Raw genomic sequence first — 19,420 nt, 5'->3', positions numbered from 1 at the left:
ATATCACACATTATAGAGATACTACACCAAATCTGGGGCATCTGGGGGGCACTTTTAGGTTTTTTGACAAGCTGAAAACATTTTGAGACCATGAAAATGAACAAACATTGTGGATAATGTGCCTGATTTGGGGGGCAATGGTGGACCATTCCAATGAATGTTTCGGGATTTTGTGACTATAACATGGGACAATCTTTGGGGGCAGGGCACCAAATTCTGGGAATAACAATACATTTTTTCACTGGAAATTTGAGGAATTATGGGGGCACCCTAACAAATTTGGGGATTATATGAAGCTACAAATTTTCAGAGAAAGTCTGAGAAAAGTGGAACAAATATACAATACGATTTTTTGGCAGTGGTAGAGGACTAAAACAAAATTTGGGACTATATCAATTAACAAATATTCTGACAGCCTACTTGAGGAGATTTTGGTAAACTAAATTTTTTGGACCCTAACAGTTGATCATCATTGGTACCAAAACACCCTATTTGGGGTATTTGTGTGCAAAACTTCAACTTTAAGTATTATAACATTAACTTTTTCAGTTTTAAGAAGCTGTAACAAATTTGGGAGATTTTATCAAATTGCGGTTTTTGGAGTTTGAAATAAGTAGAACAGATTTGTTTATATTAGCACATTTTGGGGCACCACACCAAATTTTGGAAATGGGGAGCACTAAATTAAGATTTGGGATTATATCAATTAACAAATTAAATAAACAATAAATTTCTTAAACACATTTGTGAAACTGTAAGTGAGTGTTTCCAGTATACTGGTCCTGCATGGCGGCCAGATTTCTACCTGGGTGATGTAGACAGTGTTGAGATATCGACTGAGGAGAAGAGAAAATAAAATGACAGCACGATGAGTGGGGAAAACCAAAACACCAAAACAGAAAGTGGTGCTCTCACGGCTGTTCGGGGAAGGAAGCAAACACACAGTGTCAGTCCGGGAATTACACAGTCGGGAAGGAGAGAGGCAGGGAGGGAGTGAGGGAAGGAGGGTGGAGGGTGAGGGAGAGAGAGAGGGAGAGAGAGAGAGAGAGAGAAAGACCTGTAACTGAAGTCCACCATAAACCTGAGCTCACTGGCATTTGTCTCCAGTCTGCCCCTGAGAGTGAACTGCACTGCTGGATGTACACAGTTTATCCTCTATTGCAGTGAAAACACCATATTGGTAAGTTTACATTTTTTGCTGGTTTTGTAATTTGAAGAAACAGTTGATTAATTTCTCTTTAACGTACCTTGGTATCAGGTTACACTCACTCAAATTCCTTCATACGCCTGCAGCACAAAGCAGTGTTTGTTGACTAGTTGGCTCTGGGCTCAAAAAGAATCTGAATTCTTTTCACTTTTTGTTTGCAGATGAGTGTTAATCAATGTTCTGAATAGTCCCCAAACACAATGAACACGTGCTACTTCGTTCATTTTGTCATAATTTAGCTTTTTAAGGACAAGGTTGTATTATTGTGTGTTCTGGGCTCTCAGATCCCAAATCATTCTCTCAGCCATGACAGTGAAATCAAAAGCAATATGACAAAGTTGTGGGTTACAGCTCATATTATGTTGTAGGGTGCACAATACCAAATTGTGATTTGGGGACTAGAATTAGGGGACTACCTGTACTTTTACATCATTACATCAGATTTAGAGGGTTTGGGGTATAACATCAAATCACCAGATTTATGGGAACAAGAATCAATTTTGAGATTATAACAATACATCCTAAATCAAATTTGGAGGATTTCTGGGGAAATAAAATAATTTGGGAGATTATATTAAATTCTGAACTTTTGAGGATTGGGATGAGTGGAGCAATGGAGGGATTATATATTAAAAAGTATATATATAACATGTTTGGAGGATTTCATTGAATGGTGAAGACCATAACAAAAGGGTATTAAATTAGGGAAATGTGGGCACACCATAACACATTTTGGGAGCACTGTGCCATATTTAAGGGTACTTTAACAAGTTTAACAAAAAACATGGGGCAGTGCTCTAAATTTCAGGGGATTTGGGCACAGAATAATAACTTTTAGATAACTTTTCAGAGTTCTATGTTCTATACCAAATTTGCAGGATGTCAGTGACCGCTGAAGATTTTGGGACCATAACTATAAACAAAATTTTGGTGGCACCGTATCAAATTCGGAGAATGTAGGCACACCATTAAACATTTGGGATCGCCATATTTAATATTTAATAAGCGTATGAGTTTGTTTTTTAAAAATGGGGAGCAGTGAACCAAATCTTAAATCCTGCCCAACAACAATTTTTAGAATTATACCAATAAATTATTTACACACTACACCACATTTGGGGTATATTATCACACTTTTTGGGCCACCATACCAAATTTTGGCAAAGAGGCAATCTAGGGATTCAAGTGAATTTTAAAGGATTTGGGGCTCATAACAATTAACAAATGTGGAGGATGGGGCCATTTTATCATATTTTGGGGTTGTATCAAATTACAGATTTTGGTGTGCAATACCAAACTTTTGTTGCGTACCTTTTTGGAACTAGATTAAATTTGGTCGCCATTTTTGGAGCACTATGGCTGCACTATTTTGATAGTTCTCCCCAATAACAAAGGTTGGGATTGTATCAAATTGCAAACCAATGCCAAACTTTGGTGATTTGGGGTCACCATAACAAATTTTGGCGCTTGGAGTGTTATCAACTCATGATAAGGTCCCTAGAAAGGCAGATTATGGCCCTGGTGGTATCGCTGTAAACTGTAACTTCCACTTACTCTTTTAACATTGAAATATTTACAGCTGCAGCCATGGAGTGCCTCAAAGACTGCTGCAAGAACTTCATGAAGAAGAAGGGGAAGGAGCAGGAGACCCAAGGTAAACTGACGTCCTCCACAGCTGTGTGTTTCAGACAGCCTTGACAGAGTGTTATGCCTCTGATTGAGTGAATTCCTCTGCTTTCAAGTGATCACACTGAAGATGCCTCCTAACAAGGCTGTAGCATCAGGCCAGGAGCTAGATGAAGGGAAAAGGTGGGTCACAGAAGATTACCTCCTGTCCAAGCTGCCCCCGGACGGCAGAGAGGTGCCATTTGTCCTGCCGACCTTCAAGGCTTCTTACATCCAACCCAGAGGCTCCCGCTACCCCAACTTACAGCCTGAACTGCAGAGTACGTACTTTCTGAACAGTAACATCAGCTGACTGTTCTCCCTTTGTTTGTATTAAAAGATGCTCTGTCTCTAAACTAATTTACTTTATCTTATTATCATATGCAAATGAAATGCAACTTTGTAGAAACCCGTTTTAGATATTAGTGTTGACTTAGAGGTTGGGTTGGCAAATAGTCCAGCATCATAGTGTCTCTAGCCATTATGAATACACAACATCCAACAAGTTCAGTTTCATTTTCCAGAAAAAAAATTGAACTTTTGGTTTCTTTACTGCCTCAATTTGTACAGTATGCCTGTCAGAACTGACTAGATTTTGAGTTTGTGTACTGGAAAACCAACTCAGGTCAAGCCAGACCAACTCTGGGCAGGTGTTCAAACCAAGAACTGTACCAGTGAACCTGTCCCCCATCTGGCGTCTTATTTCCAATTGACTCTTCCTGAGTCACGCTCTATTTCACACCGTGTTCAAATTGCAGTTGAGCAAGCTCGGCACCCAATGGAAGAACCTCGGTCAACTTTATCCTTTCCTGTTTCCTGTGGTTAGAAATGCTTGATGTGCTCGACATGCTATCCAAATATGGAAAAGCGTATGTTGATGCAAGGTGTAAACGCTTCAGAATGTGATCAGATCTGCCTCGCTGCTTCTTGCATTGTGTTTGTGTAAATGCAATCCATGCAACAATCTGGATAATGTATCCAGATGCAGATTACATTTTGATACCAGGTGTAAATAGGGGGGATGGTCACATCTTAAGTTACCTAATGTTAGCAAACTGCTTCCTAATAAGCTAGGTAACAGCTGATGTAGATTTACTAGCTAGTTTCCAAGCATTTTGCTAACATTTGCCAACTTAAGAGTGACTAAAGCATATGTGTAACTTTTACAGATTCCTCAACATCATCTTCCAAAACTTGGTCTTTTCTTTTGAACGAAGACAAGCCGAGCATGTAGCGTATCTTGGTACTGAAACAGGAAAGGAGAAAGTTGACCCAAGTTCCAGGGCATCCTCAGCTGTTCCTGGAGCACAGAGCAAGAAGGGGTTGCCTGGGTTTCACCTCTTCTGATTTCTTTTTCTTTTGTTTTTTGACTTGAATGTCTGCAAATGTCTGTTAGTTTGACTAGATTGATTCCAGCTGTGCAAAGTTATATTTTGGCGATATATTTTCACACACAGTTATGACATGGCCTACAGTACAATGATCAGTCAGCATGTATCTCCCATTCTGCAGCTTGGAGTGTGAAGACTAAGTGTGTAATAACACCTCTTACCTCAGCGTATGGTTGGGTTAAACTAAGGTTAAGGACACTGACACATATACGCCACTAAAACAAGCTCAACGCTCACTGAGCATTCACACAGCCATAATGCGTCACGCACCGAAGTTTCATTAAAATCAGCTCAGAGGTTACTGAGGTATGACCTCACATTTGATTACACAGCAGACAAGGACCAGGATATCCTGTTTCCAAATGAATAGCTGCTGTCTTTTAGTTTACTGACTGAAAAGAATAATTTGGTCAAATGGGAGCAGGTTGACCTTCAGCCCTGCTTTTTGCCTGCAGGTTCAGCCCGGTGCACGTACGCAGAGAGGAAGGCAGAGCTGCTGGGCACCAGTCACTTCACCTACAGCCCAGAGTCCAGCTTCCATCAGGGTCAGATGGCTGAGTACATCTCCCCCGGCTCGACTCGCCGCAGCACACTGAAGAACAAAAACTCCAGTCCACAAAGTCCAGGTAACAGACACGGCAAGATGTAAATAAAAATTATTCCAAAAAACAAGCACAGTAATATGAGAGTACATTAATTAGCAACAAACATTTTACATGATAACAAAATGGGTAACAGAGGGAAAAAAATCTGCATTTGTATTTATAATTTACACTGCTGGACTCTTTCTTACTTCTTTAAACTTTCTTTTCATTTTCTAAACAGTTAACAGTATAATGATATTGTATATATTTGAGATGCTAAGTATGTGATCAGTAAATTTGTGTCTGCATATCCACAGTTACATGCATATTACAGCCAAACACAGTCGCAATCTAGTCAAAAGTCGCAGTTTTTGTGCACCTGTAGAAAGAAAAGTGTTGCAAATATAGGGATAAGACATACCATGTAACCTTGAATTAATAACAACTACCTACAGACTGATACATAATTACAAAATAATGACTCCCATAACTTAATTAAGCCCCCTTAATGTGGATTGACTTCTTGCTTCCAGGTTGGACTCTGAAGCCGGGCGTCGAGCAGCGACTGAGCAGCTCCATGTTTGATCTGTCCAGCTCCCAGAGTCACATGCAGGTGAACATGTTCTCTATCTAATCTGTATTCACACAGCGTTTCTCACCCTGTGTCAACCAAGACTAAATATAGTTTTATAGTTTCCACTGTCGTCCTGCCACATAGTGGAACACTGCAAACAAGACTCACAGCTGGGTAATTTTCATTTAAGGGGCAAAGTGAGGGGGTCATTTCATCCCGAGGAGTTTATTAAGAAGCAGGTGAGCAGCTGGGATGGGTGGAGCTCATCTTCAGTGGCACTTCAAAGGTTATCTGTTTTTAAAAGTTTTGCAATTTAAAATATACTTGCTGTGCAGACATAACAGAAAGATTTCAGCAATTATGCCACTTTTGATTTAAAAAAAAAAAAACATTATTAATATATGGAGGCCCAAATGTGACATAAAACAGTACTATGATGCTCTCTGTGCCTCTAGCATCAGTTTTCCACATGCAGGGCTCTGCTATCAAGGTAATAAATGTGCAATATCTGGTAAGACTTTCAAAATAAAGCTTGCTGATATTTAATGAGTTTTGGGCATGCAGAAAAGGACGAGGTTAGGTGGCATTCATCGCCATGGTGACAATGAACACACGTTCAGCATTGTGATTGCAGTTATGAGTTTGGCTAGGTTTAGGCGCCAAAATAACTTTGGAAAAATCATGGTTTGGGTTAACAGTAGCATGTAAGGTTAAGTAATATAACACTCTTATACGGTGTACTAATGCTGCATTCAAGACAACATCAGAGGTTGGAATTTTCCAATTGAAATTTTCAACTTCTGACCTCAAAGCCTTCCAGGCACGCAACGCCAAAAGTGAACAAAAAACATGCACAACCGTGACAAATTGATGAGTTTCTTTGCCAACTGGACGCTGAATTGAACCCTCAGCAGTGCCCTGAGTTCAGAAGTAGGAACTCTGACACTGAGTGATGTCCCATTGTATTTTTTCTAGTAGGAGATAGGAAAGTTTTGATGTTATCCAGAGCACAGCATGAGTCCAAACTTATTTTTTTTGCCAAAAGTCTGTACTCTAAATACTCGAAACTATACAGCCAGCTGGAAACGGGGGCAAACTGATAACCCAGCTCTGCTTAAAAGCAACAAAATTCAGAATATCAGCATCTCTAAAGTTCACCAATGTATCTTGTTTGTTTAACAAAAAAGAAGAAGAAGATGAAGTGTAAAAACCGCATGTTGTGGGGCGGACAGAGGCTGAGTCCTCAGCAGTGGCAGTGGGTTTAAATCCAGCCTGTGGGCCTTTGTTGCACGTCTTCCTCCTAATCTTTCTCCCATTTCCTGTATATTTAGAGCTGTCCAATCAAATAAAGGCTAAAAAGCCCAAAAAACAATTAAACACACAGAGACATGGTGTGATTTTTATGTGGGTTTATTTAGATGATCATACTAAAGACTATTTCTTGTCAGGGCACGATAGTCTGCGCTATTTACTCAAAAGTCCTTGTAAAACTTACAGTGTTTACACTTCTTTGACACTTCTTTTTTATTTGGATTAAACAAACAAGATATATCAGGTTAATTAGTCAGTGTTTTAGGTGCCAGAGCCAGGCTAGCTCTACAAATGATGGGAATTCCCGCTGTTTCCAGTCTAACCGGTCGCTGACTGCAGCCCTGAACTGAATGGTCAGACATGAAAGAGGTGTTGATCTTCTCATATTACTCTTGGCAAGAAAGCAAATAAGCATTATTCAAGTAAGTTTTCAAGCAAGTTTTCATTCATGTAATTTTATCAGCTGATTAGTTGTGGTGGTGGGGGTATAATAAATTTTGAGTTGTTTTACCAACTGATTGAGGTTGAGGGTAAAGTACAGGCCTGATGCTTTTATTGTACAGTCAATTTAGTTTTACATAACTGCATATATTGTCTGTCATATTTGTATTGTGACACTCAATTTCCCTCCTGCATCATATCGTATCGTATCGTATCGTATCGTATCGTATCGTATCGTATCGTATCGTATCGTATCGCATCGCATTGCATCATATCATACCGTTAACTATTAAGATGGGTATTTATTTGATGTCAGTAACATCACTACAACGTACTTTATGTCCCATTTGAGAATCCATATATCTTTAGATTCTTAAAATAGCAAAAGAATCAAAACACCCTCAGTGATTTTCTGTGTATTACAGAAAATGAATGATGGAGATAAGCTTGTGCGTCCTTTTGAAGTAGACCTGAAAGGTATTATGGAAATTAATTTGAACATGATGATAAGTCACTGGAGATTAATTTCAGCGTCAGCACTTATAGCGTCTGTCCCTGAATGTATTTCTGTTTGCTTGAATGATTCAGCTCTTGATTATGTAGGATGAAGTGGTATTTAATCAGTAATATAAGAAGGAAAACAAAGAATAAGTTGGGGCGTATTTCTTTGTTCTGTAAAGGATGTGGTGTAGTGTACCTGTCAACTGCTCCTTATTACTGTACATGAATGGTTGAGGCTGTGTTACAAACAATCAATCCCGTGTCTCGCCCAAAACCTCAATAAATATTTCAATGTCTCATTTGGGGCCCACGCTGTGATAAACACTGATGCAAGACACACTGTTTTCATGTTGTGAACCAACATGGCTACATTTCAATTCACTCTTTATGTCTGTCGATTATCCAGAACAATGGCAGCAGTGGGTGTAAAATTACAGCTCAATTAACTCAAATGTTTAGCTTGTCAACATTATGAGCAAACAGTAGTAAGTAATTCAAATCATAAAGGGCACAGCACCTTGGTAATAGATCTTACAATAAACAAACCCAGAATGAAAATGTGAAACGAAAAGTGCAGGTAAAGAAATAAGATCTCGTGAGAGATTGTGTTTTCAAAGCTGTGGCAGATTTAAAGAGGAAACATGAGAGCAGGGTGTTAAAGGTCCAGTGTGTGCGATTTACAAGGGGTTATTGGCAGAATATGGCAGAAATAGAATCTAAATGTCATAAGTATGTTTTTATTAGAGTATAATCACACAAAAATAAGAACTGTGTTGTTTTGATACCTTAGAATGAGGCGTTTATATCTACAGGAGCCCAGAAGGGACAAGCCAGACATGGGCTGTAGACAGAATCTTTTTGCATTTTGTGCAACTTTTGCAGCCACCATCAGTTCACCTGCATGCTTGGAAGGGAAGAGTGAGACGAGGTGTGTGCTCTAAATCCTGCATACTCCTTTATGCAATTTTCTTTTTATATAAATATATCTTTGTAGGGTTTTTTTTTTTGCCTTTATTACACAGACACAGCCAAAGATAAACAGTAAAGTGGAGCAGAGACACAAGTGGGGTATTAACTGACATATTAACATGAAAAGGTCGTGTTAACCACAGACCTTACTTTAGGCATCTAACCAGAAACAGGACTCATTCCTGCAGCACTCTATATTTTATGGTAATATTGGTCTGTATCTCAACACAATTGAAATTAATGAAATTTTGCTCAGACTTTCATCCTGATGACTTTGTTGATCCATTTACTTTTCCTCTGATGCCACCATGAAGTTGACATTTGTGGTTTTGAGTGAAATGTCTTGGGAAGCACTGGAGGGACTGGCATGAAATTTGGTGGACATAGAGGATGAACTGTAACGACTTTGATCCCCTGACTTCTCATCTAGTGCCATCATAATGTCAGACTTTTCTTTGGTTGATTGCTACATACCTGGAAAAACTGATGACTCATCAGCTGCACTTTGTGTTTAGTGCAAATTAGCAATGTACCACTGTACCTACATACAGCCGAACAAAGCTGCTAGCATGGCTGTGGACTTTTAGTCTTGATATATAATGTAATTTATAGAAATAAATAGTTAACCTCTATGTATGTTTGTATTCACCTGCAGCGCTTCGACTCTGTCTCCAGCGTCCTCAGCAGCACGTCCTCCATGATTGGCTCCATTGAAAGCAGCCTGGGTAACTTAAATTCAGATTCGTCTCTTTTCCTTTCAAACTTTCCGTTTGGACAAACGACTCTCTAACACCGCCTGCTTTTTGGTGAGGAAAAAATAGACCCAAGGGGTCATGACTTAAGTCTGATAAAGATCACTCTGCATTGTGTAATGATAAATGGGCGGTCACAGTAATCACTTCCAAATGTTTTCACTTCAGTCCACCATTGAGCCTCAGAGATAAGGCTTCTTACATAAGGACTGAATTATCCTGTGAAGAGAAGCAGATTTGTTATAATAAGAGATAAATTATTTTATAAAGATAAAGTTGTTTTAGTTTCCGTTGTTGTTTTTTTCTTTCAGCTGTAACCTATGTTATAAAATTTCAGTAAGTCCTGCATTGCCATGACAAATTACCTACCTCCACCCTCAGTTTTACATTTATTTCATATATTGGTCTGCACACTATGACATTAAGTGAATGAATTAAGTTTTACGGGTGAGGTGTAATAGATTGCAAATTCAGTTCAAATACTGATAACATGAAAATGTAGAAGACAAAATTAATTTCCATCAACACTTTTCAACAGCTTAATAGAGCTACAATATGTGCTTATATCTACTTTATATCATTAATAATTTGCTCCTGTTGTGTTGCTGTCATCTAAAACGTTACAGACTCCATCACCCTGGACGGGGAAGAGCGTGAGTTGGGGAAGGTGTGTGTCCAAGTGAGCTACCAGGAGGCTCTGGAGCAGGTGTGGATCACTCTGGTCCAGGTAAGGTTACATGGTGTGAGGAGAGAGGAGCATATGAGGACACAAAAACCTCCATTGTGCTCCCCTGTGGCATTTTCTCAATGGACCCTCTGTGTGTCCAGAACACAGGTCTCTGTTCGCTCCTCTCGCTGCTCTATTAACTCTGGCTCTGACACTCAGGAGGTAAAGGTCGTTGTTACGAAACAGAACTGTCTTCACTGACGCTGAAGCACAGTGATCCATGTATCTGAGGAAGTGTGTGTTCATGTAAAAGGCAACACCTACAGTTTGTGTAAGATACGGTTTCACTAACAAGGATTGAGTTTTTAAACCTTATTAACTTTAAATTATGTTGGACCAAACTTTTAAACTAGTTCAAAATTTATTTTAAAAAGTTTAGCTTTTACTCTTCTGTTGCATCAAACTTTAATCTTAACTTTAAACTTAAACTTGTGAAGGTTTAACTTTCAAAAGTTGGTTGCCTTTTTGAGATGGACTGAGAATAATAATAAAAGTTCTTTGAAAAAAGTCATTCCAGTTCATCCAGTCTGCCAGTTACTGCCAGCCAATCTCTGCTGTTGTCAGTTTTTAAAACTTTTATTATTCTACCATATTTAAGTTTTAATTTTTGTCCCAAGGTTATATCAGTGTTGCACTTGAACCATCCATTGGGACATTTGAATGAGTAGGAAATTGGAGTTGCACAAATGTCCTTGTTGTGTGACATTATGTCAAAAATTGAGTCTGTACTTGCAAGAATGAAGCACATCCTGCTTATAATGGTTGTGTAAAAGGAAAGAACATTTCACGTATTACAACAACCTGTTGATTCTGAATATATTATATTTATCAAATAATAATAAGAAGAATATGGCTGATATATCAGAGGTTTTGTATTCTCTTGTTTTTTGTATTTATGTTGTTTTTGCTAAGTAGAGCAGTTTGACCTGAGCCTGTCTGCTTACGAGTGCTTGAGCCTATAAATAGATTTGACCTACCTCAGCTAAAATGTTCTTTTTTTTTCTTTTGTTATCAGTGCTCAGACCTCAACCTTCCTGCAGATGGAGTGGAACAACAGAAGATTGGATTTAAAGGGATCATTACCATCTCCAAACCCATACAGTTCAAGAGCTCGATCAAGGAGTGCTATCAGGTAATGCCGAGGACCACTGACTAAAACCTGATGAAACACTGAAATGATCCACGACATATGTATGAGTTTGAGAATTTTATGTTCAGGGTCACAAATTGAGGTGTAACTCAGGTTTTAAACTGCTATATTTTAGGGTAAGGTTTATGAATAAAAAAGTCACTTCTTACAGTGCTGTGAAGTTCACTTTTTTGTGGGACACTAACTTTGCCACTGTGTCTGTTCTTTAGGATGTGTCCTTCATGGAGACCTTTGTGTTTGCCCTGCGTCTTGAGCAGTTGCGCTGCAGTGCGCTGGTGCTGCGGCTGCAGACACACAACCCCAGGAAACGTACGGTGGCCGAGTGCGTCCTCTCCCTAAGGCAGCTGGATTCTCAGGAGATGGAGCACTGGCTCGAACTCAACCCTCCGTCCAAATCGTCCGTGAGTGTTCACATCACGTGTCATGAGTCAGCGTGTGGCACCGAAGTCTGTTTTTGGCCTTCAGTCTGGTGTCCGGTTTTTGATTCCATTGCATTGTCTGTCACAGGAGTTTCAAGTCATAAGTCAGTTTGAAAATAAGATTATCAGGAATTAAGCAATTATTATCTCAAACTTAAGTTTATTTGACCACACCTTAAAGCTGATTATCAGACAGAAGTGCTTGTTTTTTGTTTGTTTTTTTTACTTCCTCCATTCAGTCTGACATCATGTTCATGTCTTCTGATTTCTTTCTGTGAAGGGTTTTGTTTTGTTTTGCCGAAACCAATCAGTAGCAAGTGTTGCAACTTTCTCCATGAAGTCATTGTCTGACAAAACAAAGTGTTGGTATAAAAAAAAAAACAATGTCAGACAGAAATACAGACTGCACTAGTCTTATTTATTTATTTATTTTACAGGTTATCCAATCAGAATACTTTCAGAGCCATGCAAAGCAAGGTGTAATGTAGCACACTAGTGTTTTGAGCAGCATGCTAACATGCTCAAAATGATGCTGCAGAGAAATATAATCCACTGGTGTTATTTCTTTCAGAGTTTAAACAAGAGTCTGCAGCCATGCTAGCAGCCCTGTGGCACAGCAGTGCTTTGAGCTAAATGCGAACATTACCTTAGTTTTCACACTTAATATTCTTAGCCCAGGGCTATCCTTAACTAGGGCTAAGAATATTCAGACCCTTTTCACGCACATTGCTAACCCAGGATTAGCCCAGGGCTATACGGTTTGCAGTACACATCTACTAGCCCTGGGTTAATGTCTGTTGGAACAGTAATGAGTGTTTATATTCTAGAATGATGCACACTTTAACAGCCTTTAGCCCCGTTTCACACTGACTCCTTTTAGTCCTAATAATTTTCAATAACCCTGCAAACTTGCTCCAGAGCAGGGCCAGCAAGCCCTATGCTAAAGTCAGGGTTAGCCCACTTTTGGACCGGGACTGTGCCAGTGTGAAAGCTTTCTTAGCCCGGGGCTAACAGCTCCCTCTTAGTCCCCTTAAGACGGGTCTAAGAGTGTTTTAGCCCTGGTAAATGCAGTGTGAAAAGTCCATGCGGCTGTGTTGATGTTCCATGAACCACATTTATTGCCTGATGTTTGCGTGTTAACGTGCTAACATTTGCAAATAAGTACAAAACACAAAGTACAGCTGAGGCTAATGGTAATGCCATTTACAGGTTTTGGTCACTAACAGAAGTGAAATGCAAAATGGAAAGTGTAATGGTTGTTGACTCACACATTTTGTGTCAACCAGTCTAAATAATTAGTACTCTGTTTGGTGTCCAGTGTTCAAAATGGCTGCTCAAAAACTGGTTAAATATATCTGGGTTGTCGCAATTAGCTGATATTATCTGTCCTGCCGCCCAGCTGTTGTGTCAAAGAGGAAAAGGTTTCAATGTGTGGGAATATCCCAGACTTTTACTACTTATTCTCGACCACTTCCTCTGTTGGCTGCTGTCCTTTATCACCCCTTTGTATGTGCACAGTAAATAAGAACAAAGCGGTGTGTGTGCCTCATAAAACTGTCCCCATGATGCATTGTAGCCCACTGGCATGTACCGTACTCTTTGGCCCTAACAGGATAATGTTGATGTTGAGTCAGACTGTATGCTGTTGCATAATCACAGGAAAAAAGAGAAAGGGGATTCATTACGGATGGAAATTGGGAAACAGGCTTTTATTGGGCAGAAAAAAAACAGTGCGGATTCTGGAAATGTAAGTCATAGAAAGTAGGTCAAACCTCAAACCTTTTCAGCGGCACAGAGTGGTTTTGTTGATAAATGGATGGATGTCTGGCCAGTGACAGTAAAATGTGAACTGTTTCTGCACTTAGGGGATCAGGCAGACAGTGAATCATCATTAGGTTCTCAGAGGGACAATTTGATACAGTCGGTGAATATACCCATCTGCTGGACACAAAAGGCACAAATTGTCCAAATCACTGTCGCTCGGCAGAGGCTGTTAAGGCTGAAGACAGCTGAACTCGTGGACGTCTCGAACAAGAAAAATATCAGCAGCGTTTTGAAAAGAAGCAGGGCAGCTGGCAGCGTGAATCATACAACAAGAGTCTAGCAACAATAGAGGCTCTGTGAAGCTTACGGCCCGGTGACACAGTGGCTTGTGAAATAGTCACGAAATTTAATCCATATATTTTTTGTACATGGCCACAAATATTTTTCATTTGAAGTAATAAGGATGAACATACTCAATGAGCATTTATCCGTTGAAAAGATTGTTAAAAATGACTATGGCCACGGGTAAAAAGATGTTCTGAATTGCTTCAAAGGGAAAGTTTTTTCGTTGACTATTTCAAGACGTTGATTGAACGTTCATATTCAGACAGTATTTCACTGGGATTTGCAGCTGTGACATTTTTATCCCCTACAATGTGCAAATAGTAGCTTATCATCACTTTGGACCCTCACTAAATAATTACATCCAATTTCTCAGTGAAAGCCCAAGAGACTGGGGTTCAGTTCCTGTGTGAGACCAGTCAGTGTTTTAATTTTAAAGAAGTGGTTGTTTTAACCCAAACCACCATCTTTTCCTCAACTATACTAGCAGGTATAATCATCATGTATAGACTGGGTACAGGACCCAAAGATGGTGCCTATTCAGTCCAAAGAGAACTGCTCACTTGGCGTATAAATGGACATATACGTAGACGCTGCAGAAGGAAAAAAAAGGCTTTCTCTTTTATCTCACTCCATGTGGATCATTAACCCTTAAATATAAAAATGATTAATTGCAATCAGTTGAGAAATGTGAACGTTATAGTGATATTTTTAGGAAATGATACAGCTCTCCCTTTAACATGTTTTTGTTCACAGACCAGTCTTGACCAGTCCAATATGGCGACACTGACATACGAACCAATGGCCAATGTGGCTTCTACGTATAGATATATGTTGATGGGAGCATATGCCAAAAAGTTTCTTAATGGACAAAAAGAAGGAAGGGACATTACATCACCATATAACTGTCCATGCTCCAACCTTTAGTGCCAGTTCTATTGAAGCATATGGGACATACCGCTATTGCATGCTATTTGGAGACCAACAGCAAATAAAGAAATGTGCACATTTGGAAAAATGATATGATATGTTTGGTTTTAATGTTCTTTCCCATGCATCTTCCATCAGCAAAGTCTGGCACCAAGCAGGGCAAATGATGTTTGTTGGTGATATAATTACCCTTCCTGCTTTTTAAGTTTACTTCAGCCTTTAAAGTTCACATTGAGGTGGCCTCCTGTCCCTAGAACTGTGCTGTAAGCATGGCTAAAAGAAGGATTAACGCAGTGTTGATCTGCTCTGTATAATGAGCACAACACAATAAACAACTGAATCATTATTAACTTTTAAGTGAATTTACAGTAGTGCAATTATCCCCTTTTAAAGTCAAATGTAATATCTGAGAATTCACTGCTTCAAGTTGGAGCAACACAGAAAAATGAGAGAGAGACACAGTGTCTGGCCCGGTCTCACGCTGTATTTAAAGGTCAAAATATTAAGCAGCTCAAACTGCTGGTTTGATGTCAAAACTCTAACGGTTGATGCACTTTGTGTGCTCCACTGGCCTTTTAAAAGAAATTACAACTTTTTGGCCAATAATTAAAGGTCAATCTGTTGTAGCTTTAACGTCACAAACTCCAAAAGTGAAGCTCCAACTGACGCCAAACAGCTGTCCTGACAGTTTATACTGATTGTCCTGAAAGAGCTGCGATAAAAGGTCAAAATTATCAAACTCTGAAAGCCTGTGACTTCTACAGCGCCGGTCATGTTTTGATGAAACTTGATAGCAGATGATGCATCTTGGAGGACAAATTGGTTTACGTGATGCGGGTGAAGTCTTTGGCTCTCAGTGGCCACTTAGAAGTTCAGAAAAGAAACTACCACGCAGAGAACGATGCCTTGCTTCCTCGTATGTACCACAGAGAAATATACTTGGGTTAGTAAATGACATACAGGTTCATATCTTGTCTTAGAGTTTCTTTGTAGACTAAGATCCTTTTTGTTAACCAGAAGCAGCTGCTACAGCGCTTTTTCTGAAAAGGGACCAGAGTCTATTGACAAAATCATTAATTTTACCTATCTTACCGACTGCTGCCTTGATTGGTTAGTTTGTTTATGTTATTGTGTGACTTTAGTGGTTTTGTTTTTTGTGTTATTGTGTGACTTTTGGTGTTTTAAAGGGTTAAAAGCCATCAAGTCAGCAGTAGACCAGAGAGGTAAAATTACTGTTTTTGTCAATGGAGTCTGGTTGCTTTGAACAGAGCAATATAGCATCTGTTTCTGGTTAAAAAAAAAGGATCTTACTTTGTAACATTCCTTTCCATAATGTTGTCAGACACTATAACAATCTGAGCCTGTCAGTGGCAAAACAAGCTCTTTTAGTGGATGTACTATGATGATGCACAGTTGCCTGGAGGAATTTTGTTGTAGTTCAGTTTCACTTTTGCCGACTACAGAGCTCAATGCAGGACTAATTCCAAAAAATGTTTCCCCATTAGTCACTTAGACACAAAAACAGGAAAATATGGGTCAAAGTTGAAAGATACCAACGTCATCCTTAAACAAACATCCATAAAACACAAGAATATGTAAGGAATTTGGATACATGCCTAAAAATACAGATTTATTAAGATACAACATCAAAGATATTTAATTTCCTCTTTCAGGTGTGTCACTCTGAGCTGCACCTCACCACCTGCTTTCAGCCAGTCAACGGACGCATCCAGCTCCAGGTCCTCGCCGCTCAAAACCTGCCAGCGTCCTCTTCACCACTCACCCAAGGTAAGAAATCTAAAATCTCACGTGAACTCCAGTCACTTTACTCCTGGCTCGTACGAGTAACCGCGCTGTTGTTCCCTCCTCTCCGTTGCCTCTCTGAAGCGTTCTTTGTCAAAGTGGAGATGCACCAGTTGGGGCGGGTGGTGATGAAGAAGAAGACCCGGGTGCTGAAGGCCTCGGCGGGTCAGTGTAAGTGGGCGGAGACGTTTCACTTCCTCCTGGCAGCGTTAGACCACGCCTGCTCGCTGTCGGTCAAGCTCTACAGCCGCAGCTCGGTCAGGAGGAAACAGTGTCTCGGACAGGTGAGTCGATCTGAAGAAATACCCAGACATTTCTTTTAATTATGACGTCCTACACCTATTTTTACTTATTTATTTATTTATTTATTTATGTGTTTGTTGTACTAATATTTATCATGTGTAGGCCTCACTGATAGTAGGCTGTCATTACTGCTGATAATGATGAATGTTTCTTCCTGACCAAAGCAAACCAGATGACCCCCTCACCCCCAAGGTCCATTTAGTAGTTATTCTGGAGCTTTCGATCATATCATATGATCTCCATTAGGAGAAGGAGTTTTCTAAGCTGTCTTGACAATGTCGAAGTTCAGATTTCCTTTTTTGTGAGCTCTTTAAGGATTTGTCATCCGAGTTGGCTTAAAAGTCTAAAAATAACTGTAAAAAATATCAAATCAGTTCCTCCATCTGCAGTTAAAATATATTTGACTTACTTGGGGTATTTATTTAACTGTTTGTTTTGTTTGTTTGTTTTTTGTAAATTAATTATTCATATGCCAGTTCCTCAATAACTCATCCTCCTGTAAGAAGGAGAGCTTCATTCATTTCTTTTTCAACATGTGAAATATTACCTTCATTTTCACAAGCAAAATTAATGTTATTTTCACTACTTTTCAATATCATTGTCAATATAACTTTCAACATAACTGCCACTATTACTTTGTCTATTTTAGTGTATTTTACTTTATTTTAGCTATTTATTTACTTAACCTGGGCTATTTTATTCCAGAATATAACACACAAACAGAGTGTATTGAAGAGGATAAGATTGTTTTATTGCTTCTGATAGGATGTGATACAGCTTCTTTCAAAAAATTAGTCACAATAACGTTCTGAAGAAAAGATTTAAATATGATTGGAGATTAAATGCAACAAGCTGAGGAATTATTGCCTTCTCAATGTTTGTGGCAGGTTCAGCTGGGATTTGACAGCCCCGTCCCAGAGGCAGTGGAGCAGTGGAAGGACACGATGGCTCACCCAGAGAAGGTGGTGTCAGCGTGGCACAGACTGAGCCCTGCCTAAAACCTCTCCTCCTAACTTCCATCTGTACACGCTGTGGACACGATGCCGTCGTGCTGCAGGTATGACTGTGGCTGCTTTCCCAGTCGACCGGCCAAAGTCCTGTACGCTAGCTGAGTCAACTCCAGTGGACTGTAGACTGCTGAAAGTGGTCCGAACACCCTGGGTCACCACAGAGATTTCCACAGAGACACTTCAGGTGCTGGGTTATAAATAGGGGTTTCGAACAAAGTGCTGGAAAAGGTTTTTTGATGGTTTTTGTGCAGACAAAATTATGTTTTTTTTTCTTACAAAAAACGGTTGAAGATTTACCTAACTGACATCAATTCAGTTACAGAGCATTTAGCTGTATATAATGCTGTATTTTGTAAGTCATGTGCCTTCTGTATGTTGCTTTAAAGTGAAAACCTTGTCTCTCTGTTTCAGTTGGATAGAAAGTTTACAAGCAGAGAAAGTCAGCATAAAGCCAAACTCACTGTATTAAAGACGTAATGTTATTCATCTGTAATTAAGACTCATCTCAAAGGATGAAGCTGATGATATTCTGTGTTTTTCTTAGTGTCAACAAACCCATAAAAAGTTAGCAACACATCTTCCAGCAGAAGTCAGGCAGTGTGTGTTCATGTGTTTTGGGATAGTGGCTGAAGGGAGGGCAATACTTTCAAAATCTAGCTTAATCCTGGTCTTCACCAACTCCTGAGGGAAACATTAAACTCTTTAATCGCTAAATGCTCCATTATGTTCAACAGTTAGATGCTAACTGTGCTTATCTGCAGTTTGGTGCTGAGCAGGTCCTGCACAGTCGGTTTTTGGAGCTTTGTAACCAAGAACAGCTACCTTGTGCAGCTGAGCGACAGTATGAGTAGTGAAAAAAACTCACTAAAAAATTCCATCATGTTATCTGTTCATGTTTTCTGTTGACAGTGAGAAAAGTATAGAAATCAAAGTTTTTTCCTTACCCTACGTAATTTATAGGATATCATGTTACTGTACAATACAGCAGTATCAAACCTTAGCTGTACGCTTTTGATAGTGAAGCACTTTAATTTTGTAATGTATTTAATGTTTTAATGTGGAAACTTTAGTGATTAAAAGTAGGTGTCATTTGGAAATGTCAAGTTCGTTTGTTGTGTTTGTTGGAAGAAAGAGGTGAAGCAAGCGCTAATGGAAAATAAAATGTTTGAGGATTAGTCAGTAGGTGACCCTTGGCTTCAGCAGAAAAGGGAGCGGATCACTTCAAGTTTGTATAATAATTCCAGGTTTTTAAGTGAAATTTGAATGCTTTGTAGTCTTTTTTTAAAGGGTAAGTTTGATATTTTAAACCTGGACCCTTTTTTCCTGGATTCGTCTGTAAGTGACTAATGGGGACATCCAGTATTTAGCGAGAGTGCTGCGACCACAAGCGAAACTGAGCTGTAACATTATCCCTCTGGCCGACCATGCATCATCAAAGTACGTCCACTTAAGAGTGCTTGTTTTTGCTGCTGACAGGATCAGATTGTTAAGTGAAGTGTCTGGCAACATTATGTAAAGGTTCTTTAAAGAGAAAGACCTTTTTTTTTAAAGAGCACAACCATTACAGCCGCTATTTC

At 39.4% G+C, this 19,420-nt stretch overlaps 1 protein-coding gene across 1 annotated transcript; it reads left to right on the top strand.

The window, feature by feature from the left end:
• Positions 1 to 1,047: 1,047 nt before the first annotated feature.
• On the top strand, positions 1,048 to 17,837 carry tc2n (tandem C2 domains, nuclear). The gene is made up of 12 exons (XM_084743208.1): positions 1,048 to 1,180; positions 2,787 to 2,861; positions 2,950 to 3,153; positions 4,719 to 4,889; positions 5,381 to 5,460; positions 9,299 to 9,368; positions 10,022 to 10,122; positions 11,138 to 11,254; positions 11,482 to 11,673; positions 16,401 to 16,515; positions 16,615 to 16,814; positions 17,721 to 17,837. Exons 2-12 carry the CDS (start codon positions 2,795 to 2,797, stop codon positions 17,829 to 17,831), a joined length of 1,428 nt encoding a protein of 475 aa, XP_084599334.1. The 5' UTR covers positions 1,048 to 1,180; positions 2,787 to 2,794; the 3' UTR covers positions 17,832 to 17,837.
• Positions 17,838 to 19,420: the final 1,583 nt, after the last annotated feature.

Source organism: Lutjanus erythropterus, chromosome 18 (assembly GCF_056507025.1).
Source record: "Lutjanus erythropterus isolate fLutEry1 chromosome 18, fLutEry1.hap2, whole genome shotgun sequence".
Classification (NCBI taxonomy): domain Eukaryota; kingdom Metazoa; phylum Chordata; class Actinopteri; order Lutjaniformes; family Lutjanidae; genus Lutjanus; species Lutjanus erythropterus.
The sequence above is the reverse complement of the archived record's forward strand: the minus strand, read 5'-3'. Positions and strand labels throughout refer to the sequence as shown.